Source organism: Pseudopipra pipra, chromosome 21 (assembly GCF_036250125.1).
Source record: "Pseudopipra pipra isolate bDixPip1 chromosome 21, bDixPip1.hap1, whole genome shotgun sequence".
Classification (NCBI taxonomy): domain Eukaryota; kingdom Metazoa; phylum Chordata; class Aves; order Passeriformes; family Pipridae; genus Pseudopipra; species Pseudopipra pipra.
This window is the reverse complement of record NC_087569.1, coordinates 749459-764939: the sequence shown is the minus strand read 5'-3', so window position 1 is coordinate 764939 and position 15481 is coordinate 749459. Positions and strand designations below refer to the sequence as shown.

The following is a 15481-nucleotide window of genomic DNA, read 5'->3' as shown; positions in this document are numbered from 1 at the left end:
GCAGCCCCCAGCCGGGGGCTGGGAGGCCCCAGAGGGCCCAAGGGGCTTAGAGCCCCTTCCTCGTGGCCCTACAACATGGCCACCTCTCTTACAACAACCCAAAACTACAACTCATCTATTCCGGTCTGGTTGTGGTATGTTTACATTTCTGCAGGAGCGCCCATTGGGCAGAATTTCAAAACTTCCAGAGGTTTCCACCCCTTGGGGTCTACCACTTTTCTTAGCCTCTGGGGGAAAACAAAGTCCAAACCACTACACTTGCAACAGTTGAAGGGTAGAAATGTCAGGCAGAAATTGTGATCTGCCTCAAAATTAAATTATATATTGCCATAACACAACAGAGCCTTTGTCCTTTCTGGAATTCCCTGTTCCAGTAGAGAATCATCAAAGGGGGTAAAAATGAAAGAAAATAGAGAACAAAGGCCCCAGGAACATTATAATCAGCTTGACAAGCCAGTGGCAGTGTTGCCTGCTACAACAATCTTTTGATTTCCTCTGGAATGCAGGTACAAGCAGGCGCCTGTCTCGGGGCACAGCACAGTGCAGGGACACAGGAACAGGCCACTGGTTCTTGGGCTGGAAACACAGAGAGGCCTCAGCTGCTGCCAGTGACTGAGGAACAAAGGAAACCTCCTGCAAAATGCAGACTATCCTCCCTCCTGCTGTGCTCGGTGCTGGTGTCTGCTGTTTACAAGCAGAGACATTGCAGCCGTCTTGGACCCAGCAGAGAGAGCTGGCACTGAAACAGCAGCCCTGTCAGAAACTGCATCCTTGAGTCTCCTCTGCCCAACAGCCCATGAAGTGCTGTGCTCAAATTTAGATGTCTACATGAACAGTGAGACCGATCCAGCACTGAGAGGGCCAGAGCAGGCCAAATGCATCCAAGATGTTCTTCCTGGGCCAGCAGCAACTCTGCACAGTGAAAATTAACTCAGCAGGTCAAGGCAGGAGAGTTTCAAGCAGGTAAAGAAAGGTTTACTATGACTAAGATAAAAGTCAGCTGAGTTACGCTGTACAGATGGGAGAAGGGAAGGAAGATGATCTACTCCCTATAGTGCCCAGTATCAGGTGCATTTCTTATTCTGAATGTATTTCTTGTGCTTGAAGTTGCAAATTTTGTCCTCAAGTTCAAAAAAGCCTTTAAGCACCTGCCTTTTTGTGTTGACTTCAGTAGGGCCTCAGAGCAGCATGTGTGCTTGAAACAGAGCAAGCCAACATGTTTACATCCATCTTTCTGACCACTCACCACAACATCACCACAGGGCACACCCCACGTTCACACCAATCCCTAAAATCCTGTCTGCAGCAGCTCTGGTGTCCCTGCACAGTGCATCCCTCTGTCTGGAAGCCTTTTGCTTCAGATGGCTACAATTAGCTGGGTTTGTGACCAAGCTCGGCATTTCAGGAGCTCCTGTGCTCTCCCACCAGAAGCACGAGGCAAGGCTGGATTTCACCTGGAGTACCTGATTGCCAACAAGCGCTCCTTAGTAACACCCAAAGCCTCCACAGCCTTGCTGTATGATTTATGAGAGATTGTGATGGTGATACACATGAAATACCACATCACCAAGGGTGGTTTGCCAGTTTGGGCTGGACAGAATTTTGCACCAGTTGTGCCTGTACAAGGGCACATGCCAAGAATTGTTATTTTGTTATTTTTCCTCAAAGGCCATAACTGAAATGCCCTGGTGGGAAACATGGAAATCCATCGACTTTCCTGCAATCCTTTAAAGCAAATGAATAACAAAACCAACAAAATTTCTTCCTTTTTTCTTTGTTAACAGTAGATTTTCTCCTAAAATGTTGCTGTAATTCTGTTTAGGAAGACGCAGCTACAAAACTTGATGGTCTTGAAGAGCAGTTCTAGAATTTGCTCCTTACTAACAGCATTCTGACACATTCAGATCTATCATTAGACTCTATAAAGCTACCCATAGTCGGTGTCAGTTTAATAATGGGAGAATGGAGCCCTATATTCAAGGAAGCCCCAAGATCTTTCCCAATGCCCCTGGAGGAGAGGGGAACAGAGCAGGGGTTTTCTTCTCATTCCATCCCTCCCAACCACGGCTGTTTCAAACCGAGTGGGCACCTCCCTGCTCTTAAACTGAGATAACAGGGCAGCCTCTCAGCTGTACAGGGCAGGGAGGATTAATATTCTTGAAGGTTTTCCTGAGTCTACAGGAAGCCAGCACAAAGGCACTAATAACCTCTTCAAGTAGAGAACGTTTTCTCATGGGGATAGTAGCTCAAGGATAGAGCTTTTATACTATAAAGTAACATTATCTTGTATGAAAAGTAACTGGTTTTGGCTCTTTAGTGCAGAACTAAGCTACCTTAGTTTTACCTGTGCATTTGCACCTGTGTAAGGAAAATTTTCAAATGTCAACAAAATGTGTTTTAAGGAGTCTATCTTATGCCTCCTCTTTTGCATTTGTTTCATAACACAGAAATAGAAATTAAAGGCCTTCACTACAGTTCAGGCAGCTTGCCAGTACCTATTTTATAGCAATAAAATATGTACAAATTAAGGAATCTCATGTGGAAAATTCATTCAACAGCCTCAAAAGACAAGTGAATGGTAATTACTTCAAACACAATGTGGTGGCAATCAGGCAAGATTGGATCATGCTATTAAATGTATGTCTAAATTTTTAAGAACCAAGATAATTATGAATTATGAAAATAACTCAGACAATGCAATACCAAATACAGTGTCTGTGGAATAAGAGAGATCTTTAAGGAAGAGAGAAGACTTCATTCCAACACCTGCATAGAAATAACTAAAGGGCAAATATGGGGCTGATATTTTATTTTCTTACTTCTAGCCATCATTTTATACTTTAGGGTGGCTCATGGATGCCTTGAGGTATGGAGCAAGTGAAAGCATATAAAATAAAATTCAAGTAAAAGGATTTATCCTGCTTACTAAAAGCAATGACAGCTCCTTCTAGCTCACATTCATATATATTGCAGTATAAAAACAAATTAGCCTTCTTAGTTCCTGTGCAAGTTTTCTTCAATCTGGAAAACAATTTCCGTGCTCATCCACTTATGCAATGCCAGCTGAATAAACCCAGTTCATTCCCCACAGGTAAAGCGGAACAGAACTTTTGAAATAATTAATCACCATAAAGCATACCTAAGGGTATGGTTGAAATTCCATCTATGAAATCTTTAGGACTACACATTTTGCTACAAACATGCCAAACCACAACCAGCTGTAAGAGGCTAGAAAACCTCTTGGATAATGCTGAGTGTCACACTGGTTGACAACAATAATTTTGTAGGTGAGCATGAAATCAAACATAGTAATTAGTAGCGGAGAAGGAGTTGAAGAGGGAAGTCTCAAAGGCAGATCATCATCTGCCTCTCTTGGAAGAAAAATTAGGCCCCAGACTTTGCAAAATCTCTCCACAAGCATCCAGTACACTGGAGCCAACTGCATATTCATCACATGCCCAAGGATTCGAGCTCTGTTTTGCTGTGGATTATGTTGGAACATTTACAGGTTTCCCTTGCTCAGATTCGCTTTGCCCAAAGACATGCTCAAGGACTGAAGAGAGAATCTGCCACAGCAGAAGCCCATGACATTATGAATGGCACAAAAAAGTGAGTAAAGGAAGAAAAATGTTTACTTCATTCAAGAAGAGCTCTGGGACACCAGTGACATTTTCAGCAGAAGAAATCAGATTTTGGAAGCCATTGCCACAAGATGCTGAGGGTGTAAAATAAAAACTTAAAGAGGGATTGGACACACATCACAGAGAATAAATTACTGTAAAACCTGACAGTGCTCATATAGCTTCTGGCACAGGAGAGCTGTGCTCCTCTCCTCTCTGGGAGCTGCGGGGGCCTTTCTGGGAAGAGCTCCCTCAGTTCCAGCCCTCAGTCAGTGTGTGCACTGCATTTTCTGCAGTGTCAGCCCTGCAGGTCATGGCATTGCTAAGGTAACTCCACTCAAGTCAGGGCACTCCAGGGAGGGATTCGCCCAATGTAATCATTTTTGTCTGCAAGAAATCTAAGCCAGTTGAATAATTTATCCAACTGTTGTGCACTGTAACTCTATTCTAGTAGATGCAACCTATAGTGCAGAGGGTGCATCAATATAGCTCAGCCAGGAGAGCAGAAGATTCTCTAGAAACCACTTGTTAAGGAAAGAAAAGAAAACCTTAAACATTTTTTTTTTTAAAAAGGAGAATATCGAGAGAGACTATCCTCCCTCTCCAAGTTAAACGAAGTAGGAAAAGGTCTTAAACCATAACCACTATAGTGGCAATTCCATACATTCTCTTAGTTCCTATTTTTATTAGAAATTGAACAGGACTCCATAAAAGGGTCAAATAAAGCCTTCATTTCTTCATTTTCCTGAGATGATTTGGTTTCACCAAAAATCAGCAAGATAGAAAAAACAACTTTGAATTGCTCAAAGCTATTTAGAAGACGTTTTCTTAAAAATTTACAAAATAAAAACAACATTCAGCATTACAGGTCCCGAGTGCATTTCCCATGTGCCCAGCAAAGGCTGGGCAGTTACAGTGCACAAACACAGCCACAGTCCAGTGGCTCAAGAGAGGAAAATTGCCACTATCACTCTCAGGATTTCTTTTTAAAATCACAATTCTTAAGACATAGTTAAACCATGCTGATGGTTTAATTCTAACTCTTCCTGGATTTCTGAACCGATACTGCCATTTGCTCCATACACGGCCCTCCCCTCGCACTGCTGCACCCAGGATCTGGCTCCTGAGCACGGTGGCAGAGGTACAGGGTGTGCCTGTGGCTGACTCGTGAGTGAGGACCCAGCCCAGGTGACATTAAGCTCAGTCCAGCACAGCAGCAGCTCAGTGGCACTGCTACCTCTGCATGATCAGCTTTGGCACCTCCGACACTGTGCATTTGCTTGCAATGTCACATCCACTGTGGGATTTGCACTGGGGGTGCACTCACCCACACTGGGAGAACACCACTTCCTAATACCTCTATTTCTAGTACCTAGTACAGCACTCCAACATCCAAAAGTGCTGCAAAAACCAGAGAAAAAAATTTACCTGTTAAGGGTAGAACTGCCTGACCAGACCAAGAGTATTTTGGATGTAACAATACCCACCCAATTCCTTCATAGCAGCACTGCTGGTTATTTTGTCTTGCTACAAGTCTGAGAGGAAAACCCAGTTTCTCAATGTAATTTGAGAATGAATCATTGTTTTCTGCGGAGTTATTATAATTATCTCCCTTTCTTAACACCAGCAACAAGCAAGGCCTGGCATCAAATAGAAAAAGATAACACTTCACTGATCCCCAAACATCCCAATCTTTTGTTGCTGTAAACCAGCTGACAGTGCCTTGGCTGTGTCACCAAACACAGCTCTAACCATGCCCAGGGTTAGGCACAACCTGGAGCTATCTGGGGTGACTGAAGGGATGAGCCACATCACCCAGCTCCTGAGGGACAGGGAAAGTAAAGCTCCCAGCCCCTTCCTGCCCCCTCCCCAGCTCCTGAGGAAACTGTCCACCAACTACTGCTTCATATGCATGTGCTGGTCTGTAACTGAAGCTCCCTGAACGAGCCCTGTATGAGCAGCCTCTCTCCAGTGCCACTGTCAGACCCAGAGGTCTTTGCGCCCGAGCAAAGCCCGAGTGCCCGTGAGCACTCCTTGGGCTGGCAATGCCTGACAGCAGAACAATCTCCTAGTGAAAAACCTGGCCTACTTACTGCACCTTGCTCTGATGAAGGAATTTAATCTTGCAGGCAGTTCAGCAGGTGCACTACCGAGATGCCCACCTTGTGGAATTTGTATTTTTTTTAAGCTCACTTAAGTTTTCAATCCAGAATCTTATTCTTTCAAGTGTTCTTTCTCCTCTCTAGGCTATCTCAAGAACTGGACATATCTTTTCTCTTTTTTTCTGGAAGTTATAAATGAAAAACAAGCATTTTAAAATTATTTGAATACTTGGAGAAGGAATTACTTGTCGATATTATTAAGCTATATTTCTCTCCTTTTAAACCTACTAGTAAAATATCAGTTAAGATCAGGCATGGGAACTATGACCTCCCTCCATTCATTCCTACCTTTATTCTTTACTGACTTTTTAGCCTCTAGCAAAGACACCTACTGGGAAACAAGAAAGAAATTACAGCTCTGGCAGTTCATAAATTTCAAAACAAAAAAAATATTAGAAAGCATAGTAGCGAAAGAAGAAATCTGACGATAGGCAAGCAGTGAGGAAAAAGTGGATAAACTGACGGTATTCCTTTTTCATGTTCAGCTAAAGTAAAAAAGATCTTAGAATATTTCACAGATTATTTTAAAAGAGTGGAAGATTGTGGTGTCTCAAAAGAGAAAATGGGAGAATATGGTTTCATGATGTTTTGCTGCTTCAAACTTTCCATATACACTTCCTGTTTCTCACCTACCACATTTTTTCTCTACCTTCATACTTGGGCTACATACATGTGCTATCAACATCCTGTACCTCCTCCTATGGAAGAAGAATCCTATTGAAAAGGATTCATCCTTGAAATCCTAATATTTTATAACAAGAAATTTAAACCAGCGTTGTTTTGGAAAAAGTCCCGTGTCTATTTTATCCCTCCAGTGTTCAATCACACCATGAATTCTTTTGCAGAACTGGCAACAGCAAATTGTCTCACGACTTTCATTCCGCGCACAGTCACTGCTGAACCTTAGTTTCTGACGCTGCCATGTAAGTGCTCTGTACTTACTGTACAATAGCAAAAAACCAAATATAACATTCAAGACGTGATCAGAAAATGACCACTGATACCTATTGAAGCCAGGTAACACCTGAAAAGCGAACTTAAGCAATATAAAGAGTTAAGCACAAAATGTAGAAGCAAGCTTTAGCAAGGCACATAGAATTCAGCATTATGAAAGCGGAGACAATAAATTCACTGAGGTACAGGTCGCGCTGACACAGGAGAACATAAACATGAACAGAAAATGCTAGTACACACAAAAAGAGACATATGGGGAGGAAACCAAAGAGATAAAGAGAGGGACATGCCAAGAAATTAGGTATTGGTGCCAAATACCGAAACTCTCTGCCAAATTCATAAGGAAGCTACCCAAATTAGGGAAGGTTCAAAAGTTTAGGAGGATGATGATGAAAAGGACACGAGGTTCATGATGAAGGAAGACCGGAACTCCCACCGAAGTTCTCCCCAAATTAAGGACCACGCCTCTAACTCCGCCTCAACTCCACCTGTTATGAATATTAAAAGTAGATGTTGCAATGTAATGAATATTCATAATATATGATGTAATTGCTTGGCAAAACGTGTATAAAAGTTGGATTGTGTGTTTCTCGAGTTGGAGCAGTTTGTCCAGGGCGACCTGGCTGCTCCCCGGCCGTGAAATAAATACCTCCTGCTTATAGACTGAAATTCTGTCTCTGAGCAGTTTCTCCGCGCCTTGTTTTGGGGCATAAAATTGGCATCAATTTGGCGAGCCAGGCAGGAGCGGGGGTCTTCCTGAGCCAGGACCCAAGGGGCCGGGACGCTCTCAGGGCCCCCCGACTGAATTTTTGTCGGCAGAGTCTCCCAGACCCCTTGGATCTGCGCAACGGTGGACAAGAACCTCCTGCTTCAAATTAAGAGGTATTTATGTTTTGAACTGCAGTTTATAAAAGAAGGTAATTAAGTTGGTGGGGATAGGACGCTATCGCCCAAAAGGGAGCTGGGGGACGCCTCAGCATTAGCCCTAAAGCTGGGTTAGAGTCCCAGGTATTGAAAGTTGCAGGTTAGAGTCCTGCCAAGAAAGGGTTAGAGTCCCTAAACGGGTTAGAGTCCCGGCACTGCAGTGTAAACAAGAGAGCAGGTTAGAGTCCTGCCAAGAAAGGGTTAGAGTCCCTAAACGGGTTAGAGTCCCGGCACTGCAGTGTAAAATTGTCTTTTCTTTGTAATGCTGTGTTCACCCTTTATGTTTCTGTGTCTTGTTTGCAAATGTTCTTGCTCTAATTTACCCTGATCATTCTTTGTTTGTTTGTTTGTTTTGTGTAAGATATTGTCTGGTAATGCATTGGAAACTGTGCTCGATTCAGAAAATTAACCATTTTTAATTCTTCCGAGGCTGTTTGAGAGTTTCTAGGAGCTTTAGGACCCAGAAAGCTCCTTGTACTAGCAAAGAATTCTTGGAATGCGGTTTCTCTTGCTAAATGTTTTGGTTTTTGTCAACGAGTAAAACGAAACTAAAATAAGCTGCTTCATTGCTTGCAGCAGTTTGTTTGTCTGTTGTAAAAAATTAGATGTTGTGTTTTTCATATATGGTATAGTTCTTAAGACGTCTTTTTAACTCTATATGGGAAATGATTGCAATCTCAGTTCTATAAAAGTGAATAAGCTCTTGCCGGCACGTATAAATCCTAGGATTAAAATCTGTCCTTTCTGTTATTGTTCACTGTATGTTAGAGCTTTGTGTAACAATTGTGGTAAATATATTCTGGGTCCAAGAGGAACACAAGAAATAGCGCTCAATCGTACCCTTACCTTCTACTGTATACGCTGTTGGTCAAATCAGGATTTGGCAGAAACTAAGTGGGTGAGATTTTATTGTTGCCACACTCATGGACAGATATTTGTAACATCTTGGTTGCATTTTCTGTAAGAAGTGTGTTTTATAGTTTGCAGCAACATCCTGTGAGTTTGTGGTAACATAAATCGGACAGCCGACAGCAAAGCCATATCTCTCGGTCTGCGGCGCCATCTCGCGACCTTGCTCGGTAACGCAGATTGCTCAGATAGAAACCAGAAGGTAGGAAAGTTCTCCTATATCAAGTGTGCAAGTGTGAATGTGAGTGTGATTGAGACGCGGCTCTGCTGCGGGGCGAGTGGGAGTCCCGCTCTGCGGTTCCTGTTCTCCGCGAGGAGCCAGGCCAGAAACGGACGAAGCGATTGGAGATTGTGTACATGAAGTATTGGGGCAGAATCAGAAATACTCTAAGACGGTGGAATAGGATAAGGAAAGTATTGCGATTTAAAGTAGAATTTACTGACATACCGAAAGCTACACAGTGTGAACACATTGGTGGAAGCCTAGCCCGATTGGACATAGAAGCACGAATTCAGAGACAAGAATTGCTTGACATAATAGAATATCACGTAAAGGAATTCATAAGAAAAATAGAAAAGGAGAGTGGGAGGTTGGGATACGATCCTTTAGTATTGGAAGAGTTCCTTGGTTGGATACCCGTTTGGGAACACGATCCCCAGATTAGCTGGTATATTACTGACGCACAGATAGTAGAAAAATCTGGAAGAGCACCCTATAAGTTTGTCTGGTAAGCCCCTACCTCTCACAAACCTTATCCATCACTACATCACCAGGCCCTACGATAATAATGGGAAGCCAGCAAAGTAAGGACATAAATATGAAAACCCCCCTGGGGTGTATCCTAAAGCATTGGAGAGATCTAGGGGGAGCCCCAGGAGGAAACATAAGCAAGAAAACACTCTTAAAGTACTGCACGCAATGGTGGCCTCTGTATAAACTAGATGATGATGAGAAATGGCCACCTGAAGGGACAACAAATTACAACACTATTTTACAACTTATGTTGTTCCTCCGTCGACTGGGCAAGTGGGATGAAGTGATGTATTGCGACATGTTTTTCACGCTCAGGAATAAGCCTGAGTGGCAGAGAGAATGCGGAGTAAATGTTGCACCGCAGGACCCCTTGGTTTTAGCTTTGGAAAAGGATAAGAAAAATCTGAAACCAAAGGGACGTTGTTGTGATGCTTGTAGTATCGGACAACAGTGTCTTAAATTAAAAAGAAGGGACAGTGAAGAAGAAAGTAGAATAAGTTTATGGGAGTACCAACCATATGCTCCAGGATACGGGATACCACGACCAAAGCGGAGAGAAGGTGAAGGAGACACTAGCCTATTAGGGGATATTTCACTAGAGCTAGGAAGATCTAGGACCGGATCTAGTCCTCAAAAATCAAAAGACAGTTGGGAAGAAAGTAGCCCATCAAAATCGGAGAGTCCCCAAGGAGAAAGCAGCTCGCAGGGACTGAGTAGTCCACAGGGATCCGAAAGTTACAGAGAGGAGAGCGATAAAGAGAAGAGTAGCCCCACGAGACCAGAAGATTATGGAGAAGAGGGTGGCACATCGAAACCAAAGGACAGCAGGAATAGGGATACCAGTACACCGAGAAAAGAAGACAGTATCCACAGAGTGGAAAGTAGTACACCAAGAGATGCTAGTTATGAGAACGAAAGTAGCCCACCAAGGCTAAGAGGTAACGAAAAAGGGGGCGATTCCCCCAAGGTAGGATGTAGTGGCATTATAATTCAAGGGGAAAAGGAAGACAACACCCAAAGGTTAAACATAGTGATTCAAATAGATGATAAGAGAGATACCAGAGGGACAGAAGAAGACGAAGAGAGCAGCCCCGGGCAAGCTGAGCGTCGACAGCGTCTCCTCCAAACCCAGAAAGAGAGGCGGCTAGACTGTGTGAACCATGCCAGAAGGTTGGGAGAAGATGACTGGGCAGGAACAGGAAGTGAGGACGAAGAACCGAAACGAGGGAAAAGAAAAGAAAAGAGAAAGAATAGAATAGACACTAGAACCCAAGAAGAAGACGACCCTGGAGAAGGAACTAGCCACCCACACTACACCAGGTCTATAGCTCGAAAGGAAGCAAAAGAAGGAATCGAGAGAAGTTATACAGTAGCTCCCCTTCGACAGATAATGCCCATTGCAGGAGACCGGGGGCGGGTAAAGGTACCATTCACAGCAAGTGATTTGAATAGTTGGAGAGAAGAAGCCCGGAATTTTAGGAAGAACCCAGAGGGGGTGGCTAAGAGGTTCGAGTTGATTGCAAAGAACCTAGATATCGACTGGAGTGATATAGAAGTAATGCTGTCAGAATTAACAGAAACGGAAAAAGAGCTGGTATTGAAAACAGGAAGAGATAGTGCCGCCGTATTGCCCGAAGAATTGGAAGTTGTATTCCCAAGTAAAAATCCAGAGTGGGATCCAAATAACCCCAATCATTATGAGCTGCTGGTGCAACATAGGAAGCTAATAGCATTAGGTCTGCGGAAAGCAATACCTAAAGCCATTAACTGGGCAGCTTTGTATGATGTTAGACAGGGAAAGGATGAAAGTCCCTCAGAATTTCTAGATAGACTTAGGACTGCCATGAGACAATACACACCCTTAGACCCAGCATCGGAAGAAGGGAGACAACAACTGCTAGGGCTAGTAATGGGGCAGTGCACTTCAGATATTAGAAAGAAACTACAAAAACTTAAACATCCAGCAAATAAAGATTTAGAGACATTGATGAATGAGGCCTGGGAAGTATACAACAACAGAGAAAAAGAAGAGAAAAAGAGGGAAGATAAAAGAGTTGCTCGGATCGTAGCAGTAGCAGTGGCAGCCCAAAATACAAAATTCCAAGACACAAGTGCCAGGGGTAGAGGTCGTGGTTACCCTATGAGAGGGAGGGGAGGATTCAGACCCCAACCCATCAGGGTAGGACCAGATCAATGTTCCAATTGCTTTCAGTTAGGCCATTGGAGGCGAGACTGTCCCCAGCTAAGAGAAAGGCTTGCAAACACTGCCATTGCACATCAGAGCAGTGACTGAGGGGGACCGGTGAGTCGTTCCCTAGCAGACCCACTGGTTAAAATGGAGCTAGGGGAAGGTGAAAAAGAATTAGATTTTTTGATTGATACAGGAGCAACATTTTCAGTTTTAAATCAAGAATTAGTACCAAAGAGTGATGAGTTTGTACAAGTTGTGGGAGCAACAGGCCAACCAGAAAAAGCTTACTTCCTAAAACCTATTAAATATAAAATTGGAAAGCAAATGGGGATCCATCAATTTCTATATTTACCAAATTCTCCAAAGCCTTTACTAGGAAGGGATTTACTGGAAAATTTGGGAGCTGTAATAAAATTCAACAAAGACAAACTCGAATTCCAGGTAAATGAAGAACAACTGATTGCAGCTTTAAGTCTGACAATCAGTTGCATAGAACCAAAACCTGAGAGTCGTAATATCGAGCGAATTATGAGCGAGGCATACCCATTGGTATGGGCCACTGATGTACCTGGGAAATCCAAACAAGCAACACCTATTGCTATTGAACTTATACCTGGAGCAAGACCAGTAGTAAGGAAGCAGTATCCCCTGAGATTAGAAGACAGGAAAGGGGTCGAACCCATAATTGAGAAATTTTTGGAATTAGGACTATTAGTGGAATGTGAATCAGATTATAACACACCGATCCTGCCAGTGAAGAAACCAAACGGAACTTATAGACTGGTTCAAGATTTAAGAGCTGTAAATGCAATAACTAAAACTCTACACCCAGTGGTGGCAAACCCTTATACCCTCTTGACTAAGCTAAAGGACAATTTAATTTGGTTCACAGTGTTAGATCTAAAAGATGCATTCTTTTGCCTTCCCTTAGCCCCAGAAAGCCAAAAGATTTTTGCCTTTGAATGGGAATCTGTGAGTAAAGGGAGAAAGACCCAATTAACCTGGACAGTGTTACCTCAAGGCTACAAAAACAGTCCAACAATCTTTGGGAATCAATTAGCCAAAGAATTGGAACAATGGGAAAGGCCACAGGGGGATGGTACTCTTCTGCAATACGTGGATGATCTGCTGATTGCAACTGAGTCAGAAGAAGAGTGTGTTAAATGGACTATTTCTTTGTTGAATTTCTTGAGACTAAGTGGATATCGAGTCTCTCAACAGAAAGCGCAACTGGTGCAAGAAAAGGTAGTATACCTGGGATATGAGATCTCCAGAGGACAACGATCCCTAGGAACAGCGAGGAAAGAAGCCATTTGCCAGATGCCCAGACCAGAAACGGTGAGAGATCTACGAGCCTTTCTGGGAATGACAGGTTGGTGTCGCTTATGGATCTACCAATATGGGGTACTCGCCAAGCCATTGTATGATTTATTAAAGGAAGCTAAGAGTATCCTAGTTTGGACTCCCGAAGCAGAGGGAGCTTTTAAGAGACTAAAACAAGAACTCATGAGAGCCCCAGCTTTGGGCCTCCCTGATGTAACAAAACCATTCTGGCTGTTCTCTCATGAACGGCAAGGGATGGCTTTAGGAGTCTTGGCGCAACAGTTGGGACCACACAAAAGAGCTGTGGCCTATTTCTCCAAACAGCTGGATGAAGTAAGCAAAGGATGGCCCGGCTGTTTGAAAGCGGTGGCCGCAGTGATCATAAATATAGAAGAGGCCAGAAAACTCACGATGGGCCAGAAAATGACTGTGTTAGTGTCCCACACTGTGTCTGCTGTACTAGAACAGAAAGGTGGCCATTGGTTGTCACCTTCCAGATTCCTAAAGTACCAAGCAATCCTAGCTGAATCAGATGACGTAACCATTCAAGTAACTAACATTGTGAATCCAGCCTCATTTCTAGAAGGAAGAATGTCAGCAGAACCAATAGAGCATGACTGCCTAGAAACCATCGAAGCAGTCTACTCCAGTCGCCCGGATCTCAAAGAAGAGCCATTTGAAGATGCAGACAACTGGTTCTCGGACGGCAGCAGCTTCGTGAAGCAAGGAGTAAGAATGGCAGGCTATGCAGTAACCACAACGGAAGAGGTAATCGAATCAAATCCTTTACCTGCAGGGACCTCAGCCCAAAAGGCAGAATTAATAGCTCTTACCCGAGCCCTGGAATTGGCAGAAGGCATACGAATTAATATTTGGACAGACTCTAAGTATGCCTTCTCCGTCGTACATGCTCATGGAGCAATTTGGAAAGAAAGGGGACTGCTAACCGCCCAAGGGAAAACAGTCAAACACGCAGAAGAAATTCTACGATTGTTAGAAGCAGTCCAACTCCCAGCACAAGTGGCCATAATGCATTGCAAAGGACACCTAAAAGGTAACACTGTTCCAGAGATAGGAAATAGGAAAGCTGATGCAGAAGCTAAATTAGCTGCTGCAAGAACCAAGGAAGTGGTTATAACAGCTCTAATACCAGAAGAGCTAAATACCGACTTCCAACCAGATTATCAGGACTCAGATCATAGATGGATTCAAAAGAACAAGGGCAAATTATTAGACAATGGATGGGGTCAATTAGAAACAGGACAATTAATAATACCAGAGAAGTTAATGTGGCAATTTGTGAAAACAGAACATGAGAAAACACATTGGAGTTTAGACCCGCTTTACCAGTATTTGCAAACTAGAATAGCAGGGCCAAAATTATTCACTACTGTAAAACAAGTTACAACCCAATGCGAACGATGCCTGAAGAATAACCCAAATACAGGGACCAAGATACATCAGGGAGCAATAAGTCGAGGTAAATTCCCAGGTGAAGTATGGCAGATTGATTTCTCTGAACTCCCAAGAAAAGGGGGGTATAGGTACCTATTGGTACTAACCGATACATTTTCTGGGTGGCCTGAAGCATTTCCCTGCAGAACAAACAAGGAGAGGGAGGTAACTAAAGTTTTGCTAAACGAAATTATACCACGATTTGGAATACCAAGGAGTATATCCTCAGACAGAGGTACACATTTCTGTGCAAAAGTTGTGAGAGCAATAAGCAAAGCATTGCAAATTAAATGGCAATTGCATACGCCCTACAGGCCACAAGCCAGTGGGCAAGTGGAAAAGATGAATCATCTTATTAAACAACAAATTGCTAAAATATGTCAAGAAACTAACTTACAATGGTATCAAGCTCTGCCTATTGCTCTGATTAGATTGAGGGTCAAACCTCGATCAAAAGAAAAGTTGAGCCCGTTTGAAATTCTGTACGGTAGACCTTATGCTATGCAAGTTGTAAATAGTGATGCTGTAGACCAAATAGGCAATCAATATATATATGATTATGTAATTGCTGTTGGAAAACATTTTGATAAAAATGCTGCAGTAGTAATAGAACACCAGCCCAAGCAACCTGACTGTAAATTGCATCCATTTAACCCCGGTGATTGGGTGTATGTTAAGAATCTTTTAGGAAAACCCCTACAAGAAAAGTGGGAGGGACCTTTCCAAGTGCTGCTGACCACCTTCACCGCGGTTAGGATCAAGGAACGACCTACATGGATTCACTACTCTCGAGTCAAGAAAGCTCCAGAAGATAAGCAAGAAGACCTGGCATCATGAATCCGGCTCTTTCAACATTGATCATTGGACTTCTGATAAGTATAGTTTTATCTCAAAACTCTACCTCTGAAGGACCGTGGTCTAATGCTTACATAGAACTACCTTTCGAAGGTGATTTCCCGGAAATGGAGATTTATATTTTACATAACAAACAACCTTACACGCCAGACCCAGGCTATCTCATAGCACAAAAGGGAGACCAATTTCAAATAGGGTGTCGAGAAGTTGAGGGACTAATAGGAAAAACAGATAAACTAACACTGATGATTAAATTCTGGCCAGATGAATCTAAACAGGATTTAATCACTTATAGCCAAATAAAAAAAGGTCAGCCCATTGTTTGGACTCAACG

The 15481-nt window shown here is 43.1% G+C and overlaps 1 protein-coding gene across 1 annotated transcript; it reads left to right on the top strand.

The window, feature by feature from the left end:
• The first annotated feature begins 9621 nt into the window (after nucleotides 1–9621).
• LOC135425686 (uncharacterized) lies at nucleotides 9622–15129 on the top strand. Its single transcript, XM_064678239.1, has 3 exons — nucleotides 9622–11502; nucleotides 11956–14317; nucleotides 14981–15129. The coding sequence occupies exons 1-3, from the start codon at nucleotides 9622–9624 to the stop codon at nucleotides 15127–15129; spliced, it is 4392 nt and encodes a 1463-aa protein (XP_064534309.1).
• Nucleotides 15130–15481: the final 352 nt, after the last annotated feature.